The sequence below is a fragment of the Trichomycterus rosablanca genome, chromosome 7 (assembly GCF_030014385.1).
Source record: "Trichomycterus rosablanca isolate fTriRos1 chromosome 7, fTriRos1.hap1, whole genome shotgun sequence".
NCBI lineage: Eukaryota > Metazoa > Chordata > Actinopteri > Siluriformes > Trichomycteridae > Trichomycterus > Trichomycterus rosablanca.
Genome location: NC_085994.1, coordinates 25,583,001 through 25,610,241, shown reverse-complemented (window position 1 = coordinate 25,610,241; position 27,241 = coordinate 25,583,001). Strand labels below are relative to the sequence as shown.

General features: G+C 41.9%; 1 protein-coding gene across 2 annotated transcripts in view; it reads left to right on the top strand.

The window, feature by feature from the left end:
* mib2 (MIB E3 ubiquitin protein ligase 2) overlaps positions 1–27,241 on the top strand; it is a 171,960-nt gene that overhangs the window by 28,983 nt on the left and 115,736 nt on the right. The window contains exon 1 of one of the 2 annotated variants that reach the window (XM_062999170.1): positions 15,224–15,317. The exons of the other annotated variant lie outside the window; for it this stretch is intronic. Coding sequence (XP_062855240.1) covers positions 15,245–15,317 — 73 coding nt within the window. The 5' untranslated portion in view covers positions 15,224–15,244. Of the gene's footprint in view, positions 1–15,223; positions 15,318–27,241 lie in introns of those variants that run through there. 2 annotated transcript variants of the gene reach the window in all.

Below are 27,241 nucleotides of genomic sequence, written 5' to 3'. Positions count from 1 at the left end.
GTGGAAGGTTAACAGTAGTTCCAATAGCCTTCCACTTCCGGATGATGCTCCCAACGGTGGAGACAGGTAGGCCCAACTCCTTGGAAAGGGTTTTGTATCCCTTGCCAGCCTTGTGACCCTCCACGATTTTGTCTCTGATGGCCTTGGAATGCTCCTTAGTCATTCCCATGTTGACCATGTATGAGTGCTGTTCACCTGTTTGGGGAGGGGCTTTTATAGTCAGAAGAGGCGGGGAAAAAACATAATTAATCCAAGCATGTGAAGCTCATTGTTCTTAATATCTCAATTACTTCTTAATACTTGAGGGAACCAAACAGAATTCTGGTGGTTTGAGGGGTTGAATAATAATTGACCCTCTGGTAAACTTTGAAGATTTTTAAAAAATTTATAAACAGAGAAATAACATTCTTTTTGGCTGCAGTGCATTTCACATGTCCAGGCCCATCTACAGTCCAAATTTCAAAATGCTAAGTTAACTCTAAATGTGTAAACCTGCAAAATCTGCAAAGGGTTGAATACTACTTGGAGGCACTGTAAATATATATATATATACAGTGTATCACAAAAATGAGTACACCCCTCACATTTCTGCAGATATTTAAGTATATCTTTTCATGGGACAACACTGACAAAATGACACTTTGACACAATGAAAAGTAGTCTGTGTGCAGCTTATATAACAGTGTAAATTTATTCTTCCCTCAAAATAACTCAATATACAGCCATTAATGTCTAAACCACCGGCAACAAAAGTGAGTACACCCCTAAGAGACTACACCCCTAAATGTCCAAATTGAGCACTGCTTGTCATTTTCCCTCCAAAATGTCATGTGATTTGTTAGTTTTACTAGGTCTCAGGTGTGCATAGGGAGCAGGTGTGTTCAATTTAGTAGTACAGCTCTCACACTCTCTCATACTGGTCACTGAAAGTTCCAACATGGCACCTCATGGCAAAGAACTCTCTGAGGATCTTAAAAGACGAATTGTTGCGCTACATGAAGATGGCCAAGGCTACAAGAAGATTGCCAACACCCTGAAACTGAGCTGCAGCACAGTGGCCAAGATCATCCAGCGTTTTAAAAGAGCAGGGTCCACTCAGAACAGACCTCGCGTTGGTCGTCCAAAGAAGCTGAGTGCACGTGCTCAGCGTCACATCCAACTGCTGTCTTTGAAAGATAGGCGCAGGAGTGCTGTCAGCATTGCTGCAGAGATTGAAAAGGTGGGGGGTCAGCCTGTCAGTGCTCAGACCATATGCCGCACACTACATCAAATTGGTCTGCATGGCTGTCACCCCAGAAGGAAGCCTCTTCTGAAGTCTCTACACAAGAAAGCCCGCAAACAGTTTGCTGAAGACATGTCAACAAAGGACATGGATTACTGGAACCATATCCTATGGTCTGATGAGACCAAGATTAATTTGTTTGGTTCAGATGGTCTCAAGCATGTGTGGCGGCAATCAGGTGAGGAGTACAAAGATAAGTGTGTCATGCCTACAGTCAAGCATGGTGGTGGGAATGCCATGGTCTGGGGCTGCATGAGTGCAGCAGGTGTTGGGGAGTTACATTTCATTGAGGGACACATGAACTCCAATATGTACTGTGAAATACTGAAGCAGAGCATGATCCCCTCCCTCCGGAAACTGGGTCGCAGGGCAGTGTTCCAGCATGATAATGACCCCAAACACACCTCTAAGACGACCACTGCTTTATTGAAGAGGCTGAGGGTAAAGGTGATGGACTGGCCAAGCATGTCTCCAGACCTAAACCCAATAGAACATCTTTGGGGCATCCTCAAGCGGAAGGTGGAGGAGCGCAAAGTCTCGAATATCCGCCAGCTCTGTGATGTCGTCATGGAGGAGTGGAAAAGCATTCCAGTGGCAACCTGTGAAGCTCTGGTAAACTCCATGCCCAGGAGAGTTAAGGCAGTTCTGGGAAATAATGGTGGCCACACAAAATATTGACACTTCAGGAACTTTCACTAAGGGGTGTACTCACTTTTGTTGCCGGTGGTTTAGACATTAATGGCTGTATATTGAGTTATTTTGAGGGAAGAATAAATTTACACTGTTATATAAGCTGCACACAGACTACTTTTCATTGTGTCAAAGTGTCATTTTGTCAGTGTTGTCCCATGAAAAGATATACTTAAATATCTGCAGAAATGTGAGGGGTGTACTCACTTTTGTGATACACTGTATAGACATGCTTGGCCAGTCCATCACCTTTACCCTCAGCCTCTTCAATAAAGCAGTGGTCGTCTTAGAGGTGTGTTTGGGGTCATTATCATGCTGGAACACTGCCCTGCGACCCAGTTTCCGAAGGGAGGGGATCATGCTCTGCTTCAGTATTTCACAGTACATATTGGAGTTCATGTGTCCCTCAATGAAATGTAACTCCCCAACACCTGCTGCACTCATGCAGCCCCAGACCATGGCATTCCCACCACCATGCTTGACTGTAGGCATGACACACTTATCTTTGTACTCCTCACCTGATTGCCGCCACACATGCTTGAGACCATCTGAACCAAACAAATTAATCTTGGTCTCATCAGACCATAGGACATGGTTCCAGTAATCCATGTCCTTTGTTGACATGTCTTCAGCAAACTGTTTGCGGGCTTTCTTGTGTAGAGACTTCAGAAGAGGCTTCCTTCTGGGGTGACAGCCATGCAGACCAATTTGATGTAGTGTGCGGCGTATGGTCTGAGCACTGACAGGCTGACCCCCCACCTTTTCAATCTCTGCAGCAATGCTGACAGCACTCCTGCACCTATCTTTCAAAGACAGCAGTTGGATGTGACGCTGAGCACGTGCACTCAGCTTCTTTGGACGACCAACGCAAGGTCTGTTCTGAGTGGACCCTGCTCTTTTAAAACGCTGGATGATCTTGGCCACTGTGCTGCAGCTCAGTTTCAGGGTGTTGGCAATCTTCTTGTAGCCTTGGCCATCTTCATGTAGCGCAACAATTCGTCTTTTAAGATCCTCAGAGAGTTCTTTGCCATGAGGTGCCATGTTGGAACTTTCAGTGACCAGTATGAGAGAGTGTGAGAGCTGTACTACTAAATTGAACACACCTGCTCCCTATGCACACCTGAGACCTAGTAACACTAACAAATCACATGACATTTTGGAGGGAAAATGACAAGCAGTGCTCAATTTGGACATTTAGGGGTGTAGTCTCTTAGGGGTGTACTCACTTTTGTTGCCGGTGGTTTAGACATTAATGGCTGTATATTGAGTTATTTTGAGGGAAGAATCAATTTACACTGTTATGTAAGCTGCACACAGACTACTTTTCATTGTGTCAAAGTGTCATTTTGTCAGTGTTGTCCCATGAAAAGATATACTTAAATATCTGCAGAAATGTGAGGGGTGTACTCACTTTTGTGATACACTGTATATATATATATACATGTGTATATATATATATATATATATATATATATATATATATACACACAGTGGGGCCAAAAAGTATTTAGTCAGTCACTGATTGTGCAAGTTCTCCTACTTAGAAAGATGAGAGAGGTCTGTAATTTTCATCATAGGTACACTTCAACTATGAGAGACAAAATGAGAAAAAAAAATCCAGGAAATCACATTGTAGGATTTTTAAAGAATTTATTTGTAAATTATGGTGGAAAATAAGTATTTGGTCAATAACAAACAAGCAAGATTTCTGGCTCTCACAGACCTGTAACTTCTTCTTTAAGAAGCTCTTCTGTCCTCCACTCGTTACCTGTATTAATGGCACCTGTTTGACCTCGTTATCTGTATAAAAGACACCTGTCCACAGCCTCAAACAGTCAGACTCCAAACTCAACCATGGCCAAGACCAAAGAGCTGTCGAAGGACACCAGGAAGAAAATTGTAGACCTGCACCAGGCTGGGAAGAGTGAATCTACAATAGGCAAGCAGGTTGGTGTGAATAAATCAACTGTGGGAGCAATTGTAAGAAAATGGAAGACATACAAGACCATTGATAATCTCCCTTGGGGTCAAGATCTCATCCCGTGGGGTCAAAATGATCATGAGAACGGTGAGCAAAAATCCCAGAACTACACGGAGGGACCTGATGAATGACCTGCAGAGAGCTGGGACCAAAGTAACAAAGGCTACCATCAGTAACACACTACGCCGAGAGGGACTCAAATCCTGCAGTGCCAGCCGTGTCCCCCTGCTTAAGCCAGTACATGTCCAGGCCCGTCTGAAGTTTGCCAGAGAGCATATGGATGATCCAGAAGAGGATTGGGAGAATATCATGTGGTCAGATGAAACCAAAATGGAACTTTTTGGTAAAAACTCAACTCGTCGTGTTTGGAGGAAGAAGAATGCTGAGTTACACCATATCTACTGTGAAGCAAGGGGGTGGAAACATCATGTTTTGGGGCTGTTTTTCTGCAAAGGGGACAGGACGACTGATCCGTGTTAAGGGAAGAATTAACGGGGCCATGTATCGTGAGATTTTAAGCCAAAACCTCCTTCCATCAGTGAGAGCATTGAAGATGGAACGTGGCTGGGTCTTCCAGCATGACAATGATCCCAAACACACCGCTCGGGCAACGAAGGAGTGGCTCTGTAAAAAGCATTTCAAGGTCCTGGAGTGGCCTAGCCAGTCTCCAGACCTCAACCCCATAGAAAATTTGTGCAGTCCGTGTTGCCCAGCGACAGCCCCAAAACATCACTGCTCTAGAGGAGATCTGCATGGAGGAATGGGCCAAAATACCAGCTACAGTGTGTGCAAACCTGGTGAAGACTTAGAGGAAACGTTTGACCTCTGTCATTGCCAACAAAGGTTATGTTACAAAGTATTGAGTTGAACTTTTGTTATTGACCAAATACTTATTTTCCACCATAATTTACAAATAAATTCTTTAAAAATTCTACAATGTGATTTCCTGGATTTTTTTTTCTCATTTTGTCTCTCATAGTTGAAGTGTACCTATGATGAAAATTACAGACCTCTCTCATCTTTCTAAGTAGGAGAACTTGCACAACCAGTGGCTGACTAAATACTTTTTGACCCCACTGTGTATATATGTATATGTGTATATATATATATATATATATATATATATATATATATATATATATATATATACTGTATACAGTGCCTTGCAAAAGTATTCGGCCCCCTTGAACTTTTCAACCTTTTGCCACATTTCAGGCTTCAAACATAACGATATGAAATTGTAATTTTTTGTGAAGAATCAACAACAAGTGGGACACAATCGTGAAGTGGAACGAAATTTTTTGGATATTTTAAACTTTTTTTAGAAATAAAAAACTAAAAAGTGGGGCGTGCAATATTATTCGGCCCCTTTACTTTCAGTGCAGCAAACTCACTCCAGAATCTCTGAATGATCCAATGTTGACCTAAATGACTGATGGTGATAAATAGAATCCACCTGTGTGTAATCAAGTCTCCGTATAAATGCACCTGCTCTGTGATAGTCTCAGAGTTCTGTTTAAAGCGCAGAGAGCATCATGAAGACCAAGGAACACACCAGGCAGGTCCGAGATACTGTTGTGGAGAAGTTTAAAGCCGGATTTGGATACAAAAAGATTTCCCAAGCTTTAAACATCTCAAGGAGCACTGTGCAAGCGATCATATTGAAATGGAAGGAGTATCAGACCACTGCAAATCTACCAAGACCCGGCCGTCCCTCTAAACTTTCAGCTCAAACAAGGAGAAGACTGATCAGAGATGCAGCCAAGAGGCCCATGATCACTCTGAATGAACTGCAGAGATCTACAGCTGAGGTGGGAGACTCTGTCCATAGGACACAATCAGTCGTACACTGCACAAATCTGGCCTTTATGGAAGAGGGGCAAGAAGAAAGCCATTTCTCAAAGATATCCATAAAAAGTCACCTGGGAGACACACCAAACATGTGGAAGAAGGTGCTCTGGTCAGATGAAACCAAAATCGAACTTTTTGGCCACAATGCAAAACGTTATGTTTGGCGTAAAAGCAACACAGCTCATCACCCTGAACACACCATCCCCACTGTCAAACATGGTGGTGGCAGCATCATGGTTTGGGCCTGCTTTTCTTCAGCAGGGACAGGGAAGATGGTTAAAATTGATGGGAAGATGGATGGAGCCAAATACAGGACCATTCTGGAAGAAAACCTGTTGCAGTCTGCAAAAGACCTGAGACTGGGACGGAGATTTATCTTCCAACAAGACAATGAACCAAAACATAAAGCAAAATCTACAATGGAATGGTTCACAAATAAACGTATCCAGGTGTTAGAATGGCCAAGTCAAAGTCCAGACCTGAATCCCATCGAGAATCTGTGGAAAGAGCTGAAAACTGCTGTTCACAAACGCTCTCCATCCAACCTCACTGAGCTCGAGCTGTTTTGCAAGGAAGAATGGGCAAAAATTTCTGTCTCTCGATGTGCAAAACTGATAGAGACATACCCCAAGCGACTTGCAGCTGTAATCGCAGCAAAAGGTGGCGCTACAAAGTATTAACGCAAGGGGGCCGAATAATATTGCACGCCCCACTTTTCAGTTTTTTATTTCTAAAGAAAGTTTAAAATATCCAATACATTTCGTTCCACTTCACGATTGTGTCCCACTTGTTGATTCTTCACAAAAAATTACAATTTCATATCGTTATGTTTGAAGCCTGAAATGTGGCAAAAGGTTGAAAAGTTCAAGGGGGCCGAATACTTTTGCAAGGCACTGTATACAGTGTATCACAAAAGTGAGTACACCCCTCACATTTCTGCAAATATTTCATTATATCTTTTCATGGGACAACACTATAGACATGAAACTTGGATATAACTTAGAGTAGTCAGTGTACAACTTGTATAGCAGTGTAGATTTACTGTTTTCTGAAAATAACTCAACACACAGCCATTGATGTCTAAATGGCTGGCAACATAAGTGAGTACACCCCACAGTGAACATGTCCAAATTGTGCCCAAATGTGTCATTGTCCCTCCCTGGTGTCATGTGTCAAGGTCCCAGGTGTAAATGGGGAGCAGGGCTGTTAAATTTGGTGTTTTGGGTACAATTCTCTCATACTGGCCACTGGATATTCAACATGGCACCTCATGGCAAAGACCTCTCTGAGGATGTGAGAAATAGAATTGTTGCTCTCCACAAAGATGGCCTGGGCTATAAGAAGATTGCTAACACCCTGAAACTGAGCTACAGCATGGTGGCCAAGGTCATACAGCGGTTTTCCAGGACAGGTTCCACTCGGAACAGGCTTCGCCAGGGTCGACCAAAGAAGTTGAGTCCACGTGTTCGGCGTCATATCCAGAGGTTGGCTTTAAAAAATAGACACATGAGTGCTGCCAGCATTGCTGCAGAGGTTGAAGACGTAGGAGGTCAGCCTGTCAGTGCTCAGACCATACGCCGCACACTGCATCAACTCGGTCTGCATGGTCGTCATCCCAGAAGGAAGCTGACGCACAAGAAAGCCAGCAAACAGTTTGCTGAAGACAAGCAGTCCAAGAACATGGATTACTGGAATGCCCTGTGGTCTGACGAGACCAAAATAAACTTGTTTGGCTCAGATGGTGTCCAGCATGTGTGGCGGCGCCCTGGTGAGAAGTACCAAGACAACTGTATCTTGCCTACAATCAAGCATGGTGGTGGTAGCATCATGGTCTTGGGCTGCATGAGTGTTGCTGGCACTGGGGAGCTGCAGTTCATTGAGGGAAACATGAATTCCAACATGTACTGTGACATTCTGAAACAGAGCATGACCCCCTCCCTTCGAAAACTGGGCCTCATGGCAGTTTTCCAACAGGATAACGACCCCAAACACAACCTCCAAGATGACAACTGCCTTGCTGAGGAAGCTGAAGGTAAAGGTGATGGACTAAACCCAATTGAGCACCTGTGGCGCATCCTCAAGTGGAAGGTGGAGGAGTTCAAGGTGTCTAACATCCACCAGCGCCGTGATGTCATCATGGAGGAATGGAAGAGGATTCCAGTAGCAACCTGTGCAGCTCTGGTGAATTCCATGCCCAGGAGGGTTAAGGCAGTGCTGGATAATAATGGTGGTCACACAAAATATTGACACTTTGGGCACAATTTGGACATGTTCACTGTGGGGTGTACTCACTTATGTTGCCAGCCATTTAGACATTAATGGCTGTGTGTTGAGTTATTTTCAGAAGACAGTAAATCTACACTGCTATACAAGTTGTACACTGACTACTCTAAGTTATATCCAAGTTTTAGTTCTATAGTGTTGTCCCATGAAAAGATATAATAAAATATTTGCAGAAATGTGAGGGGTGTACTCACTTTTGTGATACACTGTGTATATATATATATATATATATATATATATATATATATACAGTGTATCACAAAAGTGAGTACACCCCTCACATTTCTGCAGATATTTAAGTATATCTTTTCATGGGACAACACTGACAAAATGACACTTTGACACAATGAAAAGTAGTCTGTGTGAAGCTTATATAACAGTGTAAATTTATTCTTCCCTCAAAATAACTCAATATACAGCCATTAATGTCTAAACCACCGGCAACAAAAGTGAGTACACCCCTAAGAGACTACACCCCTAAATGTCCAAATTGAGCACTGCTTGTCATTTTCCCTCCAAAATGTCATGTGATTTGTTAGTGTTACTAGGTCTCAGGTGTGCATAGGGAGCAGGTGTGTTCAATTTAGTAGTACAGCTCTCACACTCTCTCATACTGGTCACTGAAAGTTCCAACATGGCACCTCATGGCAAAGAACTCTCTGAGGATCTTAAAAGACGAATTGTTGCGCTACATGAAGATGGCCAAGGCTACAAGAAGATTGCCAACACCCTGAAACTGAGCTGCAGCACAGTGGCCAAGATCATCCAGCGTTTTAAAAGAGCAGGGTCCACTCAAAACAGACCTCGCGTTGGTCGTCCAAAGAAGCTGAGTGCACGTGCTTAGCGTCACATCCAACTGCTGTCTTTGAAAGATAGGCGCAGGAGTGCTGTCAGCATTGCTGCAGAGATTGAAAAGGTGGGGGGTCAGCCTGTCAGTGCTCAGACCATACGCCGCACACTACATCAAATTGGTCTGCATGGCTGTCACCCCAGAAGGAAGCCTCTTCTGAAGTCTCTACACAAGAAAGCCCGCAAACAGTTTGCTGAAGACATGTCAACAAAGGACATGGATTACTGGAACCATGTCCTATGGTCTGATGAGACCAAGATTAATTTGTTTGGTTCAGATGGTCTCAAGCATGTGTGGCGGCAATCAGGTGAGGAGTACAAAGATAAGTGTGTCATGCCTACAGTCAAGCATGGTGGTGGGAATGCCATGGTCTGGGGCTGCATGAGTGCAGCAGGTGTTGGGGAGTTACATTTCATTGAGGGACACATGAACTCCAATATGTACTGTGAAATACCGAGCAGAGCATGATCCCCTCCCTCCGGAAACTGGGTCGCAGGGCAGTGTTCCAGCATGATAATGACCCCAAACACACCTCTAAGACGACCACTGCTTTATTGAAGAGGCTGAGGGTAAAGGTGATGGACTGGCCAAGCATGTCTCCAGACCTAAACCCAATAGAACATCTTTGGGGCATCCTCAAGCGGAAGGTGGAGGAGCGCAAAGTCTCGAACATCCGCCAGCTCCGTGATGTCGTCATGGAGGAGTGGAAAAGCATTCCAGTGGCAACCTGTGAAGCTCTGGTAAACTCCATGCCCAGGAGAGTTAAGGCAGTTCTGGGAAATAATGGTGGCCACACAAAATATTGACACTTCAGGAACTTTCACTAAGGGGTGTACTCACTTTTGTTGCCGGTGGTTTAGACATTAATGGCTGTATATTGAGTTATTTTGAGGGAAGAATAAATTTACACTGTTATATAAGCTGCACACAGACTACTTTTCATTGTGTCAAAGTGTCATTTTGTCAGTGTTGTCCCATGAAAAGATATACTTAAATATCTGCAGAAATGTGAGGGGTGTACTCACTTTTGTGATACACTGTATATATATACAGTATATACAGTGGGGGAAATAAGTATTTGATCCCCTGCTGATTTTGTAAGTTTACCCCCTTACAAAGACTTGAACAGTCTATAATTTTTATGGAAGGTTTATTTTAACAGAGAGAGACAGAATATCAACAACAAAATCCAGAAAAAAAACATTAAATAAAAGTTATAAATTAATTTGTATTTAATTAAGGGAAATAAGTATTTGATCCCCTACCAACCAGCAAGAATTCTGACCCCCACAGACCGGTTATGTGCACAAAAGGCACACAAATTAGTCCTGTCCCTGTATAAAAGACTCCTGTCACAGAATCAGGTTCTTCCGTTCAAATCTCTCGACCACCATGGGCAAGACCAAAGAGCTATCAAAGGACGTCAGGGACAAGATTGTAGACCTGCACAAGGCTGGAATGGGCTACAAGACCATCAGCAAGAAGCTTGGTGAGAAAGAGACCACTGTTGGTGCGATAATTCGAAAATGGAAGAAATACAAGATCACAGTCAATCACCCTCACTCTGGAGCTCCATGCAAGATCTCACCTGGTGGGTTAAGAATGATTCTGAGAAAGGTGAGGTCAGTCCAGAATTACACGGGAGGAGCTTGTCAATGATCTCAAGGGAGCTGGGAGCACAGTCACCAAGAAAACCATTAGTAACACACTTCGCTGTAATGGATTGAGATCCTGCAGTGCCCGCAAAGTCCCTTTGCTCAAGAAGGCTCATGTACAGGCCCGTCTGAAGTTTGCCAATGAACACCTGAATGATTCAGAGAAAGCTTGGGAGAATGTGATATGGTCAGATGAGACCAAAATTGAGCTCTTTGGCATCAACTCCACTCGCCGTGTTTGGAGGCAAAGAAATGCCCGGTGGGGATGGTATTCTTGGGGTCATATCCAGCATTTCTCTGCTCCCAGCTCCCTTGAGATCATTGACAAGCTCCTCCCATGTAATTCTGGACTAACCTCACCTTTCTCAGAATCATTCTTACCCCACCAGGTGAGATCTTGCATGGAGCTCCAGAGCGAGGGTGATTGACTGTGATCTTGTATTTCTTCCATTTTCGAATTATCGCACCAACAGTGGTCTCTTTCTCACCAAGCTTCTTTAAGAATAAAGTTACGTTAAAACCATTGTTTTTCTTGTGAAGTTTAATGTGTCACATGACCCTCTTCCCATTGAAAAAACTAAAGTTGGATCCAAAATGGCCGACTTCAAAATGGCCGCCATGGTCACCACCCATCTTGAAAAGTTTTCCCCCTCCCATATACTAATGTGCCACAAACAGGAAGTTAATATCACCAACCATTCCCATTTTTTTTAGGTGTATCCATATAAATGGCCCATATATATACAGGGGTTGGACAAAATAACTGAAACACCTGTCATTTTAGTGTGGGAGGTTTCATGGCTAAATTGGACCAGTCTGGTGGCCAATCTTCATTAATTGCACATTGCACCAGTAAGAGCAGAGTGTGAAGGTTCAATTAGCAGGGTAAGAGCACAGTTTTGCTCAAAATATTGCAATGCACACAACATTATGGGTGACATACCAGAGTTCAAAAGAGGACAAATTGTTGGTGCACGTCTTGCTGGCGCATCTGTGACCAAGACAGCAAGTCTTTGTGATGTATCAAGAGCCACGGTATCCAGGGTAATGTCAGCATACCACCAAGAAGGACAAACCACATCCAACAGGATTAACTGTGGACGCAAGAGGAAGCTGTCTGAAAGGGATGTTCGGGTGCTAACCCGGATTGTATCCAAAAAACATAAAACCACGGCTGCCCAAATCATGGCAGAATTAAATGTGCACCTCAACTCTCCTGTTTCCACCAGAACTGTCCGTCGGGAGCTCCACAGGGTCCATATACACGGCCGGGCTGCTATAGCCAAACCTTTGGTCACTCGTGCCAATGCCAAACGTCGGTTTCAATGGTGCAAGGAGTGCAAATCTTGGGCTGTGGACAATGTGAAACATGTATTGTTCTCTGACGAGTCCACCTTTACTGTTTTCCCCACATCCGGGAGAGTTACGGTGTGGAGAAGCCCCAAAGAAGCGTACCACCCAGACTGTTGCATGCCCAGAGTGAAGCATGGGGGTGGATCAGTGATGGTTTGGGCTGCCATATCATGGCATTCCCTTGGCCCAATACTTGTGCTAGATGGGCGCGTCACTGCCAAGGACTACCGAACCATTCTGGAGGACCATGTGCATCCAATGGCGGTGCCGTGTATCAGGATGACAATGCACCAATACACACAGCAAGACTGGTGAAAGATTGGTTTGATGAACATGAAAGTGAAGTTGAACATCTCCCATGGCCTGCACAGTCACCAGATCTAAATATTATTGAGCCACTTTGGGGTGTTTTGGAGAAGCGAGTCAGGAAACGTTTTCCTCCACCAGCATCACGTAGTGACCTGGCCACTATCCTGCAAGAAGAATGGCTTAAAATCCCTCTGACCACTGTGCAGGACTTGTATATGTCATTTCCAAGACGAATTGACGCTGTATTGGCCGCAAAAGGAGGCCCTACACCATACTAATAAATTATTGTGGTCTAAAACCAGGTGTTTCAGTTATTTTGTCCAACCCCTGTATATATATATATATATATATATATATATATATATATATATATATATATCTGATTCTATTTAACGGCTCTGTAAACGGCTTGAACGGCTCTTTAAAAGGAACCGAGTCGCGCCTCTGGGAGCCGCTATATACAGTGTATCACAAAAGTGAGTACACCCCTCACATTTCTGCAGATATTTAAGTATATCTTTTCATGGGACAACACTGACAAAATGACACTTTGACACAATGAAAAGTAGTCTGTGTGCAGCTTATATAACAGTGTAAATTTATTCTTCCCTCAAAATAACTCAATATACAGCCATTAATGTCTAAACCACCGGCAACAAAAGTGAGTACACCCCTTAGTGAAAGTTCCTGAAGTGTAAATATTTTGTGTGGCCACCATTATTTCCCAGAACTGCCTTAACTCTCCTGGGCATGGAGTTTACCAGAGCTTCACAGGTTGCCACTGGAATGCTTTTCCACTCCTCCATGACGACATCACGGAGCTGGCGGATATTCGAGACTTTGCGCTCCTCCACCTTCCGCTTGAGGATGCCCCAAAGATGTTCTATTGGGTTTAGGTCTGGAGACATGCTTGGCCAGTCCATCACCTTTACCCTCAGCCTCTTCAATAAAGCAGTGGTCGTCTTAGAGGTGTATTTGGGGTCATTATCATGCTGGAACACTGCCCTGCGACCCAGTTTCCGGAGGGAGGGGATCATGCTCTGCTTCAGTATTTCACAGTACATATTGGATGTGTCCCTCAATGAAATGTAACTCCCCAACACCTGCTGCACTCATGCAGCCCCAGACCATGGCATTCCCACCACCATGCTTGACTGTAGGCATGACACACTTATCTTTGTACTCCTCACCTGATTGCCGCCACACATGCTTGAGACCATCTGAACCAAACAAATTAATCTTGGTCTCATCAGACCATAGGACATGGTTCCAGTAATCCATGTCCTTTGTTGACATGTCTTCAGCAAACTGTTTGCGGGCTTTCTTGTGTAGAGACTTCAGAAGAGGCTTCCTTCTGGGGTGACAGCCATGCAGACCAATTTGATGTAGTGTGCGGCGTATGGTCTGAGCACTGACAGGCTGACCCCCCACCTTTTCAATCTCTGCAGCAATGCTGACAGCACTCCTGCGCCTATCTTTCAAAGACAGCAGTTGGATGTGACGCTGAGCACGTGCACTCAGCTTCTTTGGACGACCAACGCGAGGTCTGTTCTGAGTGGACCCTGCTCTTTTTAAACGCTGGATGATCTTGGCCACTGTGCTGCAGCTCAGTTTCAGGGTGTTGGCAATCTTCTTGTAGTCTTGGCCATCTTCATGTAGCGCAACAATTCGTCTTTTAAGATCCTCAGAGAGTTCTTTGCCATGAGGTGCCATATTGGAACTTTCAGTGACCAGTATGAGAGAGTGTGAGAGCTGTACTACTAAATTGAACACACCTGCTCCCTATGCACACCCGAGACCTAGTAACACTAACAAATCACATGACATTTTGGAGGGAAAATGACAAGCAGTGCTCAATTTGGACATTTAGGGGTGTAGTCTCTTAGGGGTGTACTCACTTTTGTTGCCGGTGGTTTAGACATTAATGGCTGTATATTGAGTTATTTTGAGGGAAGAATAAATTTACACTGTTATATAAGCTGCACACAGACTACTTTTCATTGTGTCAAAGTGTCATTTTGTCAGTGTTGTCCCATGAAAAGATATACTTAAACATCTGCAGAAATGTGAGGGGTGTACTCACTTTTGTGATACACTGTATATATATAACCCGCGTTGACGTTGTAGCATGGGGAAAGGGGCGTGTGAGACAAATTTTGATGTTTGAGGCGGCTTATGGTCTACATTTTCATGATAAGTTGACTTTTTTGTATTTTACATTTAGTTCATAATATCAGTAACGTCAGAATATTTTTGACGGCACCCCTGACGAAGCCAGATGGCACCCCAGGGTGCCGCGGCACCCCGGTTGAGAAAGGCTGGTCTAGAAGATGACCAAGTCAAACAGCAGCAATAGATAAGCGATCGTCTCTGACTTTACATCTACAGGGTGGACCAACTAGGTAGGAGTGTCTAATAGAGTGGACAGTGAGTGGACACGATATTTAAAAACTCCAGCAGCGCTGCTGTGTCTGATCCACTCATACCATCACAACACACACTAACACACCACTACTAAATAATACCTGCTCTGTGGTGGTCCTGGGAGAGTCCTGACCAGTGAAGAACAGCATAAAAGGGGGCTAACAAAGCATGCAGAGAAACAGATGGACTACAGTCAGTAATTGTAGAACTACAATGTGCTTCTATGTGGTAAGTGGAGCTGATAAAATGGACAGCGAGTGTAGAAACAAGGAGGTGGTTTTAACGTTATGGCTGATCAGTGTATATAGGTTTAATTTATAAGCATGATAGAGTATTAAAACTATACCTACAAGGCTTTCAGTAAGTCATGTTTGTTCTTTTTGCTCCACTGTCAAGTATTTCAGGAGTAAATTGTAGATGAATGTAAAACTCCAAACAGAGAGCAAAGTTCCCCCAAAAACAAACAGTAATGGACAAATGAAACTAGTTGGCACATTTGAGTGGTACTCAGAGCTCAATGACGCACCACTGAGAAAGAGCAAGTGAGCGACTAGAGTATAAAATAAATGCCTCACTGGAAATTAAATCATGAAAGATGGTCTGGCCACTTAAGATGCAAAGGCATGAGGATCACATGGGGTAAGTTAATAATTACATTTTTTTATGTTTTTTTAATGTTATTTAACTTTAAACTGCTTTCTCTTGTTTGCAATACAAAAAACATTGAATTCTGTCGTACGCACATTGTCAGAAATGTTTAATATCAGTAAATATTATGAATAATTTATTGTATTGTAAAGTATTGGCAATAAACGCAGCTACACACCCCAGAAAGGACGCCAATACATTGTGGGGCCTAGGCCATCTCTCTTTCCCCAGACATAGCTAATCATGTCTGTATGTAGAAGCCCAACTGGTTGATAGCGTCGCTGGGGATTTAAAGCCTGGATCCAAGCAATAGTGGTTTAGTGTAATTTATTAAAGATAATTTCATTTACTTTAAATTCCCCTTAAACCTTTGAAAATATATATCTTCGTTAAAATGAATGGTGGCACTGCTGGTAGACTGGGTGCTGAACAGCAACATTTGTCTTGAGGACCCTCACTGTCAGGAGTTTTAAGTTTTGTAAATGTACTCCAATTATCTCCCACTTCTGTAAAAAATACTGAAAGTGGATTAGGTTATTTTGTTGTCCCAGGTATAGTTGGTCAAGTGATATGTGAATCGTTTTCCTGCAATGTATTATATGTCATAATTTATTATATCAACTGTGATTTTATAGATGTATATGGCCGAAAATGTATAGACACCTGACGAGGAGCCAGTTTCATTTTTCTCCCTGACGGCTATAAAAGGAATGCTTTTTAAGATTTTAAAATGATTCTGTGGAATTTGTGTCTATCCAATCAAAAAAGCATTTGTGAGGTCAGGAAACGAGAAGGGTGGCGCGATTGGTCGACCTAGTCGTTGATAGTCAATATTTTAAGTCGATGCATCATTTTTAAAACTATGATTGTAAATGATTCTTTTTAATTTCTACAATGTTTCCATTCATATAACCGTTCATATGATTTCCCTCAGCACTACTTGCTGTGTGCACGACCTACGTTGTATTTGGTCCAGTCACTGGTTGCCGGCATTAAGTGCAGTCTTAAAAAATGCCATCAGAAGCCGATTGTAAAGAGCTTTCAAAGAATAGCTAAAAATGTGGTTTGTACACTGCTTTAATGGTACCACAGCAGCACTAGCGCGATGTTTCTTTAAACTTCTTAATCGCGGAGATTCAGTTCAGTTCAGTTAAGGCACACTTTTACTTCTATACTGTTTCATTAAGCTTCTTAATCGTGGGGATTTTGGGATACCGTATTTCTTAGTGAGTTCAGTTAGGGCGCATTCACACGCGCAGCGCACTCGCTCCGTTGGGCTCGTGATTTTTGTGGTTGCCGCAGCGATCAAAGCGCAAAAAGCTTCTCACATGAACGTGAGAACGCCTTAACGCTTACCACTGTGTTTACATCGCTTTGAATTTTAAGTACGTTTTGAGTGAATGTGTAGGTTAGAATCTGGGCTCAATCTGTCTTTACTGTACGTTGGACTTAAAGAGACACACCTACCTCTATTTCTGCTATAAGTTTAAGCACTTTGCTTTGTGTACGGAATGCCATAAACACATGCTGCACTTTGTTTAGTATGGAGCACTTGAGAATTTGATAATATGGACATAAACTCTGTTTACATTCAGTTTTGTGCCATATTATTATGCCATACAGTTTGTTGTTAAAATAAAAGAAGCGTAAATGAGATTCAGAATTAAATTTTTGAAAGGAAAATCGACTAATCGATAAAATAGCCTATAGATTAATTGATAGAAAAATAAGATAAGATAAGATTCCTTTATTGATCCCCATGGGGGAAATTCAAGTGTTACAGCAGCTCCAGTACAGTGTAAGTACCGTAAATAGAGTAAATAAAATAGAGTAGAATAAAATTAAAAATAAGGAAATGATAAAAAATTAACTATGCTATGCAATTACTATTAGTACAACAGTAAAAAAAATAGTCGTTAGTGGCAGCCCTACAATCAACGTTACAGTTCAGCTCCACACCAAACTTGCCAAACCATTTTTTTTTGGAACCTGTCTTTATTTGGTATAATTTGGTACAATTAAACAACTGAACAGTGTTTGGCTTCTCTGTAAGCTTTTTTTAGTTGGATGTTCTCAGATTTTATTTTCTAGTTAATTCCTGAAGCAATCTATGCATTCAGAATCAGCCATTAGAGATAAAATAAACATTTCAAAATAATGAATTTGAGTTTACTGAGGGCATAAAACTGTAGAAGAATTTATGTAGTTATATTTGTTATGATTGTCTTTTCCTACAGTATTGTGTCCTTGCACAAGATAAAAGCCTAATCATTTTAATAATAGCCCATATTATTTAAGTTTTGTTCTCATAAAAAGTTTTTAGACTTTTTTGTATGTAGACACAAGCAACAAGAGCTTTAGGGAAAGGCAGACGGAAACTGATCTCCCTTTAGTGTTGTAGCTGGTTCTGGAGAGTTGATGTAATCCTCCCAGTGTGTTGTTTATCCTGGATCATTATTGATTTCCCTTTGTAAACCGCAGGCCACCAGATGTCTAACAAAAAGCTGGTAATAAAAGCCAGTTCCTCTGCTGTTCCAGTGAATCTGGGGGGCTGTAAGACAGCTGTATCTTGTTGTGCTTTCCCACAAACTGAGAAGAAATTTCATCACAAAATATCAGTTCACCTATGTGACTCTTGGTTAGATAACTAGCAAAGGATTTTCCAGCTTAATTTAAAGATCACTAGTCACTAGTTCAAAGGAGCTCGTGGATAATAGCCCTTTGATTGGTATTTTTGGACTGTTGGTAATCTATGTAATGAAATAGCATAATGTGACCATTTGTGAATATTTGTTCGTATGTGTGCCGTACCACAGACAGAGGGTGCAGGGTAGAAAACACTCTGGACAGGCTGCCAATCCAGGTCTTGTTTCTACCACTGTTGCCATATGTAATTTTACATATGATGCCAAGACATACGCTTGGCTTCCATTTGTTTAGTTATAGGGCAATACATAACAGGCCTGATCATAACTTTACTAATAAAAAAACACTAGACACTATTTAGTGTTAGCTATACAATCCACTGCATGGACCCTTGTTTACTTGTTTACTGAGTGATTTAGGACTTAGTCTTTGTAAGCACATGTACACATTATGTTGAGTCAATCATCATTAAAGATTGTAATCAGCTAAGTTCACTTAGTCAACACAACTGTAAGTAATTTAACTTTATTTATTGCACTGTATGTAAAACACAATGCTAAAGCGGGTAGCTTTCTCCTACTTAACCCCCCCCACCCCACACACAGTGACAACCAAAATAGTAATGAAATCTAATACATATATTAGCATGTTCCCAACTAAACAACAATTGACAACTATTCAGGTCATTATGTGATTTATTGTGTACAGAGTAGGCTATTGTTCATTTGTGTGATATCAGAAGCTCTGCTGGTTTTTCCTGTTTTCTTTTTGGAAATGGTTTAATAACAGAAAATTTCTGAACTCTGGCTAAACTGACACTTGCTCTTAGACCACGGGTTTTCAACCTTTTTGGACATGCACCCCCTTTTGTGTGATGACCTCGAACTTGCGCCCCCCCAACACAACCATCCCCCGCCCCATTAACCCTCGCACAGAAACCATTGCGAAAGTTCTTGAAAAGCTAAAATAATATAATTAACGTTGTGCACATTATACATACGACGTAATTTTGCTGATTGAAATATTTACTTCAAAAACATAATACAGCCCTATCTTATTCAGTGTGATGGCTGAGCCTATTCTGCGAGCACATTATAGAAATTTGTGGTTAAATTTCAGTTACAGTCGTAAATCATAAATGGTACTTGCTTTTGATGTAGATGAGAGCAGAAAACATTACTTTACAGAGCCAAGTAGAGGCAAAAGTACATTAATTGCTAAGTTCGCTAGTTTAGGATACTTTGACTGACAGAAAACTCAGGGGAAGTAACTTTTACCTCCACAGGCAGAACGAGTCTGACTTGGCTACCGCTCTGTGGTAATAGCCAGTTTAATTCAGCCTCCTACCTGTAAGAGAAGCGAGTCACACAAAATGTTCTGTAGTAGCTGGTGTTTATTTGAAACCACAGCATTCAATAATAACAGTAAAAGTGGAGAGATGACTGAGGAGAGAAACTCAGAACGTGCACAAGCTTCGCTTATTCGAATCGACTCCTGAATCACTTACAGCGAGTTTGTGAACAGAGCATCTCCCACTATACACCTCTCTTAAAGACACACACACACCTATAACAGCCGTTATTGCTTTTGTCACCGATTTATCTTCACCGTTAGCCCTATTTTTAAGTTTTGCTGGCCAGTGGTCCTTTTTCGGACTGGACTGAATAACATTAAATGTGCGTGTGTGTGTGGTCAGCGAGACTAATGAAATATGTCTCCTGTGGGGAAAAATGACTTGCTTTAGTTTAGAAGTTACAAAAAATCTTGTAATGTCGTGCCTCCTGGACAGGTACTCCCACAGGTTGAAAACCCCTGTCTTAAACTACCTCATAGGAGCAGCACTTCTGATAACTCTCAGCCAACAGGTACATTGACTGTTACAAACTCCCCACTAACTTCTTCTTCCCACTTGTGATTGTAGTATTTTTAACCAGAAATTTACTTGAATGGTGTTTATAAAGGCCAGAGTACTTTAAGACAGAAGAAACGGAAGTGAGCACTTCCTGTTTCAGAAGCTAGTTTGCAGGGTCAAGCTCTGTGTCACCAGAGCTTGGTTGAATAATATGAGCTCTTTAGGATATTAAAGTACCTTTATATACACATTCTTTCACACAAAACTCAGCAGTAATGATTGCTGTTGAGGGTTATTGGCAATTTGGTGGCAGTGGGGAAAGGGAGTGAACTAGCAACCCTCTGATCACTAGTCTGGTATCTATCTGTAGCTATCTGTCCATAGCTACAAATGGCAGTTTCAGTAAAATCAGTTCCACTGGGGGACTCAAACTCTGAAGAAGAAGTTAAATCATTATACACTGATTATTATACACAGCCATAACATTAAAACCACCTCCTTGCCGCTCAGGTGGCTCAGCGGTAAAAAGTACGCTAGCACACCAGAGTTGGGGTTTCGAATACATCATATCGAATCTCAGCTCTGCCTTTCCGACTAGGCTGGGCGGCTGCTTGAACAACAATTGGATGTAGTTCATGGGGTAAAAAGCCTCATAATTGGTGCAACTGCGGCCCCTGCTGGCTGACTGATGGCGCCTGCACAGGGCTGAGCAATAATGCTGATAGGGGTGTGGCCCTCCGTACACAGTGCCCGTCAGTGTATGAACTCGACTTGTGCAGGTGAAAAATGCAGTCTGTACTGACTGTATGTACCGGAGGGGGCGTATGTCAGTTGAGAGGCGTCCTCAGTCAGCGGTGAAGGGTCGAATTAGTATAGAGGACATAATCAGGGTTAGGGATGTCCCGATCACGTTTTTTTGTTCCCGATACCGATCCCGATTATTAATTTTGATCCCGATCCGATACCGAGTCTCAAACCGATACTTGTATTTTCTAGATATTGTCTAGATAAGAACTGGATAATACTGTTCACACAGTGCACACTTCAAGTACATTACAGTTATTCAAATTAATCCAATGTATATGTTTAACAACTAAATAGCTCTGCAGTGCTGAAGGGAAAAATGCTGCATCCAAACTATTGGCCTAATGTTTTTGTATTTTTACAAAATCAATCAAAATGAGTGAGATAATTACAGTTTTACTTTAAACTTTACATTCGAAGAAAAAAAAATCTGTTTAATGCAGTGATGCACTAAAAATGAACAGAAATCTGTGTAGCAGCTTAACTTGAATTTAAGAAAATATGTTACTTGAAAGCATTACAGTAAAACCTGAAATGGAAAGGCTCTTTTGTTATGAAGGAAAGCCAGTTCTTAAAGTGCTTGTATTGTGACAAGGGTTTGATGGACGTTTGTACATGAAGTGAGTGTGTTTTGACCCTTTAGGCCTTCCATAGAACATGAAACAGCGTGCTTGACTCAGTTGTCCGGTATTCGGTACTGTAACAGAAGTTAATAAAGTGTTCTGCTCCCGACAATATGTGAATATACCGTGTATTTATTTCTTTATTAAACGAGTGCATCACTACGTTGTTTCGTGATCCTTAACTCACACACCATATAAACAGTAAAATTCTACAGTAATGAACGCAGCTCTGCTACTACCGGCTCGTGAAGCGCTCGCATTACAGACGTTACACTTCACACTGCGGTGTTGGACTTGTTTTACCTTCCAGTTTAAACTATTTCCACACACCGGACATGCTGACGTAAAACAAAAGATCGGGATTAAGATCGGGTTTAATAAAGCCGATTCCGATCAATTAAAAAATGCCTTGATCGGCCCCGATCCCGATCTTTGAGATCGGATCGGGACATCCCTAATCAGGGTAATTGGACACAACTAGAGTAGGGGAAAAATGGGGGGAAAAAAGATGAAGATCTAGAATATGACCAACTCAAACAGCAGCAATAGATTAGCGATCGTCTCTGACTTTACATCTACATGGTGGACCAACTAGGTAGGAGTGTCTAATAGAGTGGACAGTGAGTGGACATGGTATTTAAAAACCCCAGCAGCACTGCTGTGTCTGATCCACTCATACCAGCACATCACACAATAACACACCACCACCATGTCATTGTCACTGCAGTGCTGAGAATAATCCACCACCTAAATAATACCTACTCTGTGGTGGTCCTGTGAAGGTCCTGACCATTGATGAACAGTAAGAGGATCTGATAAAATGAACAGTGAGTGTAGAAACAAGGAGGTGGTTTTAATGTTATGGCTGAATTTCATACATTATATCTTCACCGCCAAACTTTACAGCGTGCACAGTGCTTTTCTGACATTTGCCGACCCCCGATTTATCCAGACTGGCAGGAGTTAACAACAAGAATGTTGTTAAGGGATCTCGGTTTAATTGATCTTGATTTTCCAATGTCATCCAGGATATACCTATAGAATATGCCTATGTAGACACATCTTTTAATTATAGATTTTTTCCATTGCTAACTGGTTTGCCAATTCATTTTCATGTTTTACCACTTGATCACATGTATAAAATCAGTGGTATAAATTACATGCTGGTCTTACATGTTGTGGAAACAGCTGGGTAAATGCTCTTTTCTAAATTAGCTTAAAAGTCAATAAAGACATGGTTTGATGAGGTTGGTGGGTGGGAACTCTGTGGGGGTTTAATGCCCATTGTTTTAAAACAAAATTTCTGAAATGCTCATGGTCAGCTGTTAACATACTTTTGGCCATATGTCCAATTATATTAACAACAATTGCTTTTAAGAGTTTTTTTTAATATTTAGGCTGAATGTTCTCATCTTTTTAGTGCAAGACTGAGTGAATTGGTGACAAAAACATTTTTAATTACTCATTTTCACTAAGGGTACTGGTAATTCTTGAGTTCATGTTATTATGGTATCAGGATTTAGTTTTTTCGCATCCTTATAGAAGCTGGTTGGAGTTTTTACTCATGCAATACAGCATGCAAATGTAAGCAGGTTCCTGTTTAAGGCATGGTGGGAAATACTGTTTGGATGGCCACCTCTGCATGCCCGCTGTGGCAAGCTTATCCATCTGTTCTGCCCAGCTAAGTGGCTTAGGCTTTCAGTGTGAACAAGTTTGTATAACCTGGCACCAATATGTGTTAACAGACGTCATGCTTGAGGCCAGCACCAAAAAACACAGGGAACAAAAGGCACACTCATCCTTATTGGATGAATTTTTTGTCCAGCATTAGTGTCATCAGTGCCTGACTTCATAAATGCGCTATTTTGTTTAATATACACCGACCAGGCATAACATTATGACCACTGACAGGTGATTATCTCTTCATCGCGGCACCTGTTAGTGGGTGAGATATATTAGGCTTTAGATTTAGATTTGAGCGAGTTTGACAAGGGCCAAATTGTGATGGCTAGACGACTGGGTCAGAGCATCTTCAAAACTGCAGCTCTTGTGGGGTATTCCCAGTCTGCTGTGGTCAGTATCTATCAAAAGTGATCCAAGAAAGGAACAGTGGTAAACCGGGTCATGGGCGGCTGAGGATCATTGATGCACGTGGGGAGCAAAGACTGGCCTGTGTTGTCCAATCCAACAGACGAGCTACTGTAGCTCAAATTGCTTATTGCTATTATTATTAAAGTTAATGCTGGCTCTGACAGAAAGGTGTCAGAATACACAGTGCATTGCAGTTTGTTGCGTATGGGGCTGCATAGCCGCAGACCAGTCAGGGTGCCCATGCTGCCCCCTATCCAACAATGGGCACATAAGCATCGGAACTGGACCACGGAGCAATGGAAGAAGGTGGCCTGGTCTGATAAATCACATGTCCTTTTACATCACGTGGATGGTCGGGTGCGTGTGTGTTGCTTACCTTGGGAACACATGGCACCAGGATGCACTATTGGAAAGAAGGCAAGCTGGCGGAGTCAGTGTAATTCTTTGGGCAATGTTTTGCTGGGAAACCTTGGGTCCAGCCATCCATGTGGATGTTACTTTGACACGTACCACCTACCTAAGCATTGTTGCAGACCATGTACACCCTTTCATGGAAACGATATTCTCTGATTGCTGTGGCCTCTTTCAGCAGGATAATGCGTCCTGCCACAAAGCAAAAATGCTTCAGGCACAACGAGTTTGAGGTGTTGACTTGGCCTCCAAATTCCCCAGATCTCAATCCCACATCTGTGGGATGTGCTGGACAAACAAGTGTGATCCATGAAGGCCCCACCTAGCAACTTACAGGAGTTAAAGGATCTGCCACTAACATGCCACAGCACACCTTCAGGGGTCTAGTGGAGTCCATGCCTCGACAGGTCAGGGCTGCTTTGGCAGCAAAAAGAGGACCAGCACAATATTAGGAAGGTGGCCATAATGTTATGCCTGATCAGTGTACACTGTATGCAGTAATAAATGTACGTTCTGCAATTATCAAATACTTTGCTCTGGGTACTTTACCACCCTGAATAAAGTGTTAACTATGGGCTAGCCCATTACCACTGGGATTCAGGTTTCGAATCCCCAGCAGTGCCCTCAACTGAAGTGTACATACAAAAAAATGATTGGCTATGTTGGGGGTGGATTGGTGTTCTATAGGTTATCTGCGGATGACCGGATAAAGCAGGACAAAGCAGTGGAAAAAGATGAGAATGAATGAGTTCATTTTTGCTCATTTATTTTCCTGCTCAAAATCCCTGGTTTAAAACAGTTAACAGATAAACACTTTTTGTTTTGTGTAGCACTTTTTGTGATCACAATTATGTGATCATTTTATAGCAAATAGCTATTGCTTCTCCATTAATTTACAGAACTTCTCAATGAACGCAGAACTAGATTGACACACAAAATCCAGACCATTGTGCATAAATGAAAAAAATAAATAAATAAATATGTATGAAGTTTTAGTACATTACTAAAAGAAACACTTTAAAGCAGGACTGTATACCATAAAGAATAAGGCTCTGTTATTTTGAGAAGGATAAATACAATAGGGGACTCATTTTGTGCCACGACTTTCCCCACAACATTACCTTATGCTCACAATACACAACTTTCAATGTGTTTAAATTGCTGTACAGTTCACACTGTACAGCACAACTTGATCTCTTGTTATTGGAAGTATTTTAAGTTGTTGTGGTTTTTACACTACATGACTGATCGGCGATAGGGGCAGAGATGTTCACAAGTCACAAAATACAAGTCCAAGTCAAGCCACAAGTCTTTAGGCCAGAGTCCTAGTCAAGTCACAAGTCTTTAGGCTAGAGTCCGAGTCAAGTCACACGTCTTTAGACTAGAGTCAGAGTCAAGTCACAAGTCTTTAGACTAGAGTCCGAGTCAAGTCACAAGTCTTTAGACTAGAGTCCGAGTCAAGTCACAAGTCTTTAGGCTAGAGTCCGAGTCAAGTCACAAGTCTTTAGGCTAGAGTCCAAGTCAAGTCACAAGTCTTTGGACTAGAGTCCGAGTTAAGTCACGAGTCAATATGATATACACAAAACATATATTGGAAATATAGTGTAGAAATTAACTAATAATATGTAAGTTCAGATAAAAAACAACAACACATTAGCAACTGTATTTTGCTGTTTTACTTGGTGCCTTTACTTTCCAGTCATTGTGCAAATGAATGTAATTTCTGTAACAAGAAGGTACCAGTTAAAAGCTTAAGCTGATACGTTTTGTTTTCACTTCAAAACAAAAGCGCGCGATAAATCACGGCACAGCGGCCAAAATCCAAAACACAGCAAAAAAATCATAACCACTGTTTACCTTAGCTTATGTTCTTCCAGATGCTATAATCCATTATTTTGTAAATGTGTGCTTATAATCAAAAACCTCCAAACATTTCCCGGTTGTGAAGTAAAACACTAACTTGTTAGAAAGCCAATCAAGCGTTTCATTGACAATCATCTGTGTGACACAAACTGAATAAATGCAAATAACAGCATTTCTAACTAAAAATTAAAATCAGATGGTCTGATTGGTCTTTCAACCATTAGCGCTAGTTGTTCCTGTGAAGTACACTACGTAGGTTATTCCACCATTTTAAGTGAGATTTCAATCCAAAGGTAACGAAAATGTTTAAATGAAGTGAACTTTAAACCGTGTAAGGATTAGGGAGCGACGCTTCATTACTATGCAGGAAGCTGGCTGTAACATTTACCCATTGCGACTCTTGTTGTTTACGAGTCATTTTTTGTGAGTCATGAGTCGAGTCGCAGACTCGAGTCCCCATCTCTGAATAGGGGGTCACACACTTCACCATCTATCACCAGGAGAAATCTCAGAACAGTCTGTCTGGTCTCCCAAACTATGTTTTGTCACGTAAACACACGACAAGTGACAAGAGGTGTCATGATACCACGTTCAAAAATGCATGTTAACTTAAAGCGAGCGATCAAAGTTGTTTGTGCACTGATATGCAGTGTAAAAGCAAGTAGGAAAAATAAATGAATCTGGCTGAAGGAGTGGATTTGGCTACGCGACCAGCAGGGATTGTCTGTTCTGCAGAGAGTTTGAAGTCAAATAAATATTTTTTGCAATGCAACATTTTCAATATGGTTTGTGTGGACGATAAGTCACAAATACTGTGAAGCTTGTGTGTGTGTGCCAGTGTATTCTGATAGAAACTATATTATGCACCTATTCCACATATTTACAACTTGTGTATCTTGTGTTCATGACAATCACAACCTGATCTCAAAACCTTTTAAACTACATGATTTTAAGTTGCCAACAGGTCCAGATATTTAGCTTGCTAGATATTTTTCGGATCGAGTCGTTAAACAGTTTACACATTGTGATCGAGAGCTGATTTTCGAGCCCCAGGCAAACACCGATTTGCATCCGATCTGCCACATCTACTGTCGACCTGTCGGCGAGCAAAAATCGTGTAGTGTGAACTACGCATTATCAGCATCAGCCTGAACTCTTGACACAAGCAGTTTAGTTATATCAGACCACATGATACTTTTTGACGTTTAGCTGTCCAGTTTTGGTGAGCCTGTGCCCACTTTAGCCCCAGTTACTGACTGCAGTGGAACCAACTCTGCCTCAAAGACTGATGTGTTATATTTTCTGAGATGCGTTTGTGCTGAGCATGCTTGTGAAGAGTTGTTATTTGAGTAAGCACAGCCTTCCTGCCAGCTCATATTAGTCTAACCATTCTTCTTTGACCTCAGTTGTTCACAAGGTGCTTCCACACACAGAACCGCAACTTACTCTGTACACTTTAGAGACTATTGTGTATGAAAATCCCAGGAGAATTCTGATATATTTAATCTGGCCTGTCTGGCACCAACAATCATGGCACGGTCAAAGTCATTTAGATCATATTTTTTCCTATTCTGATGCATGATGTTAACAACAACTTAAGTTTTTCATTCTTGTCTGTATTACAC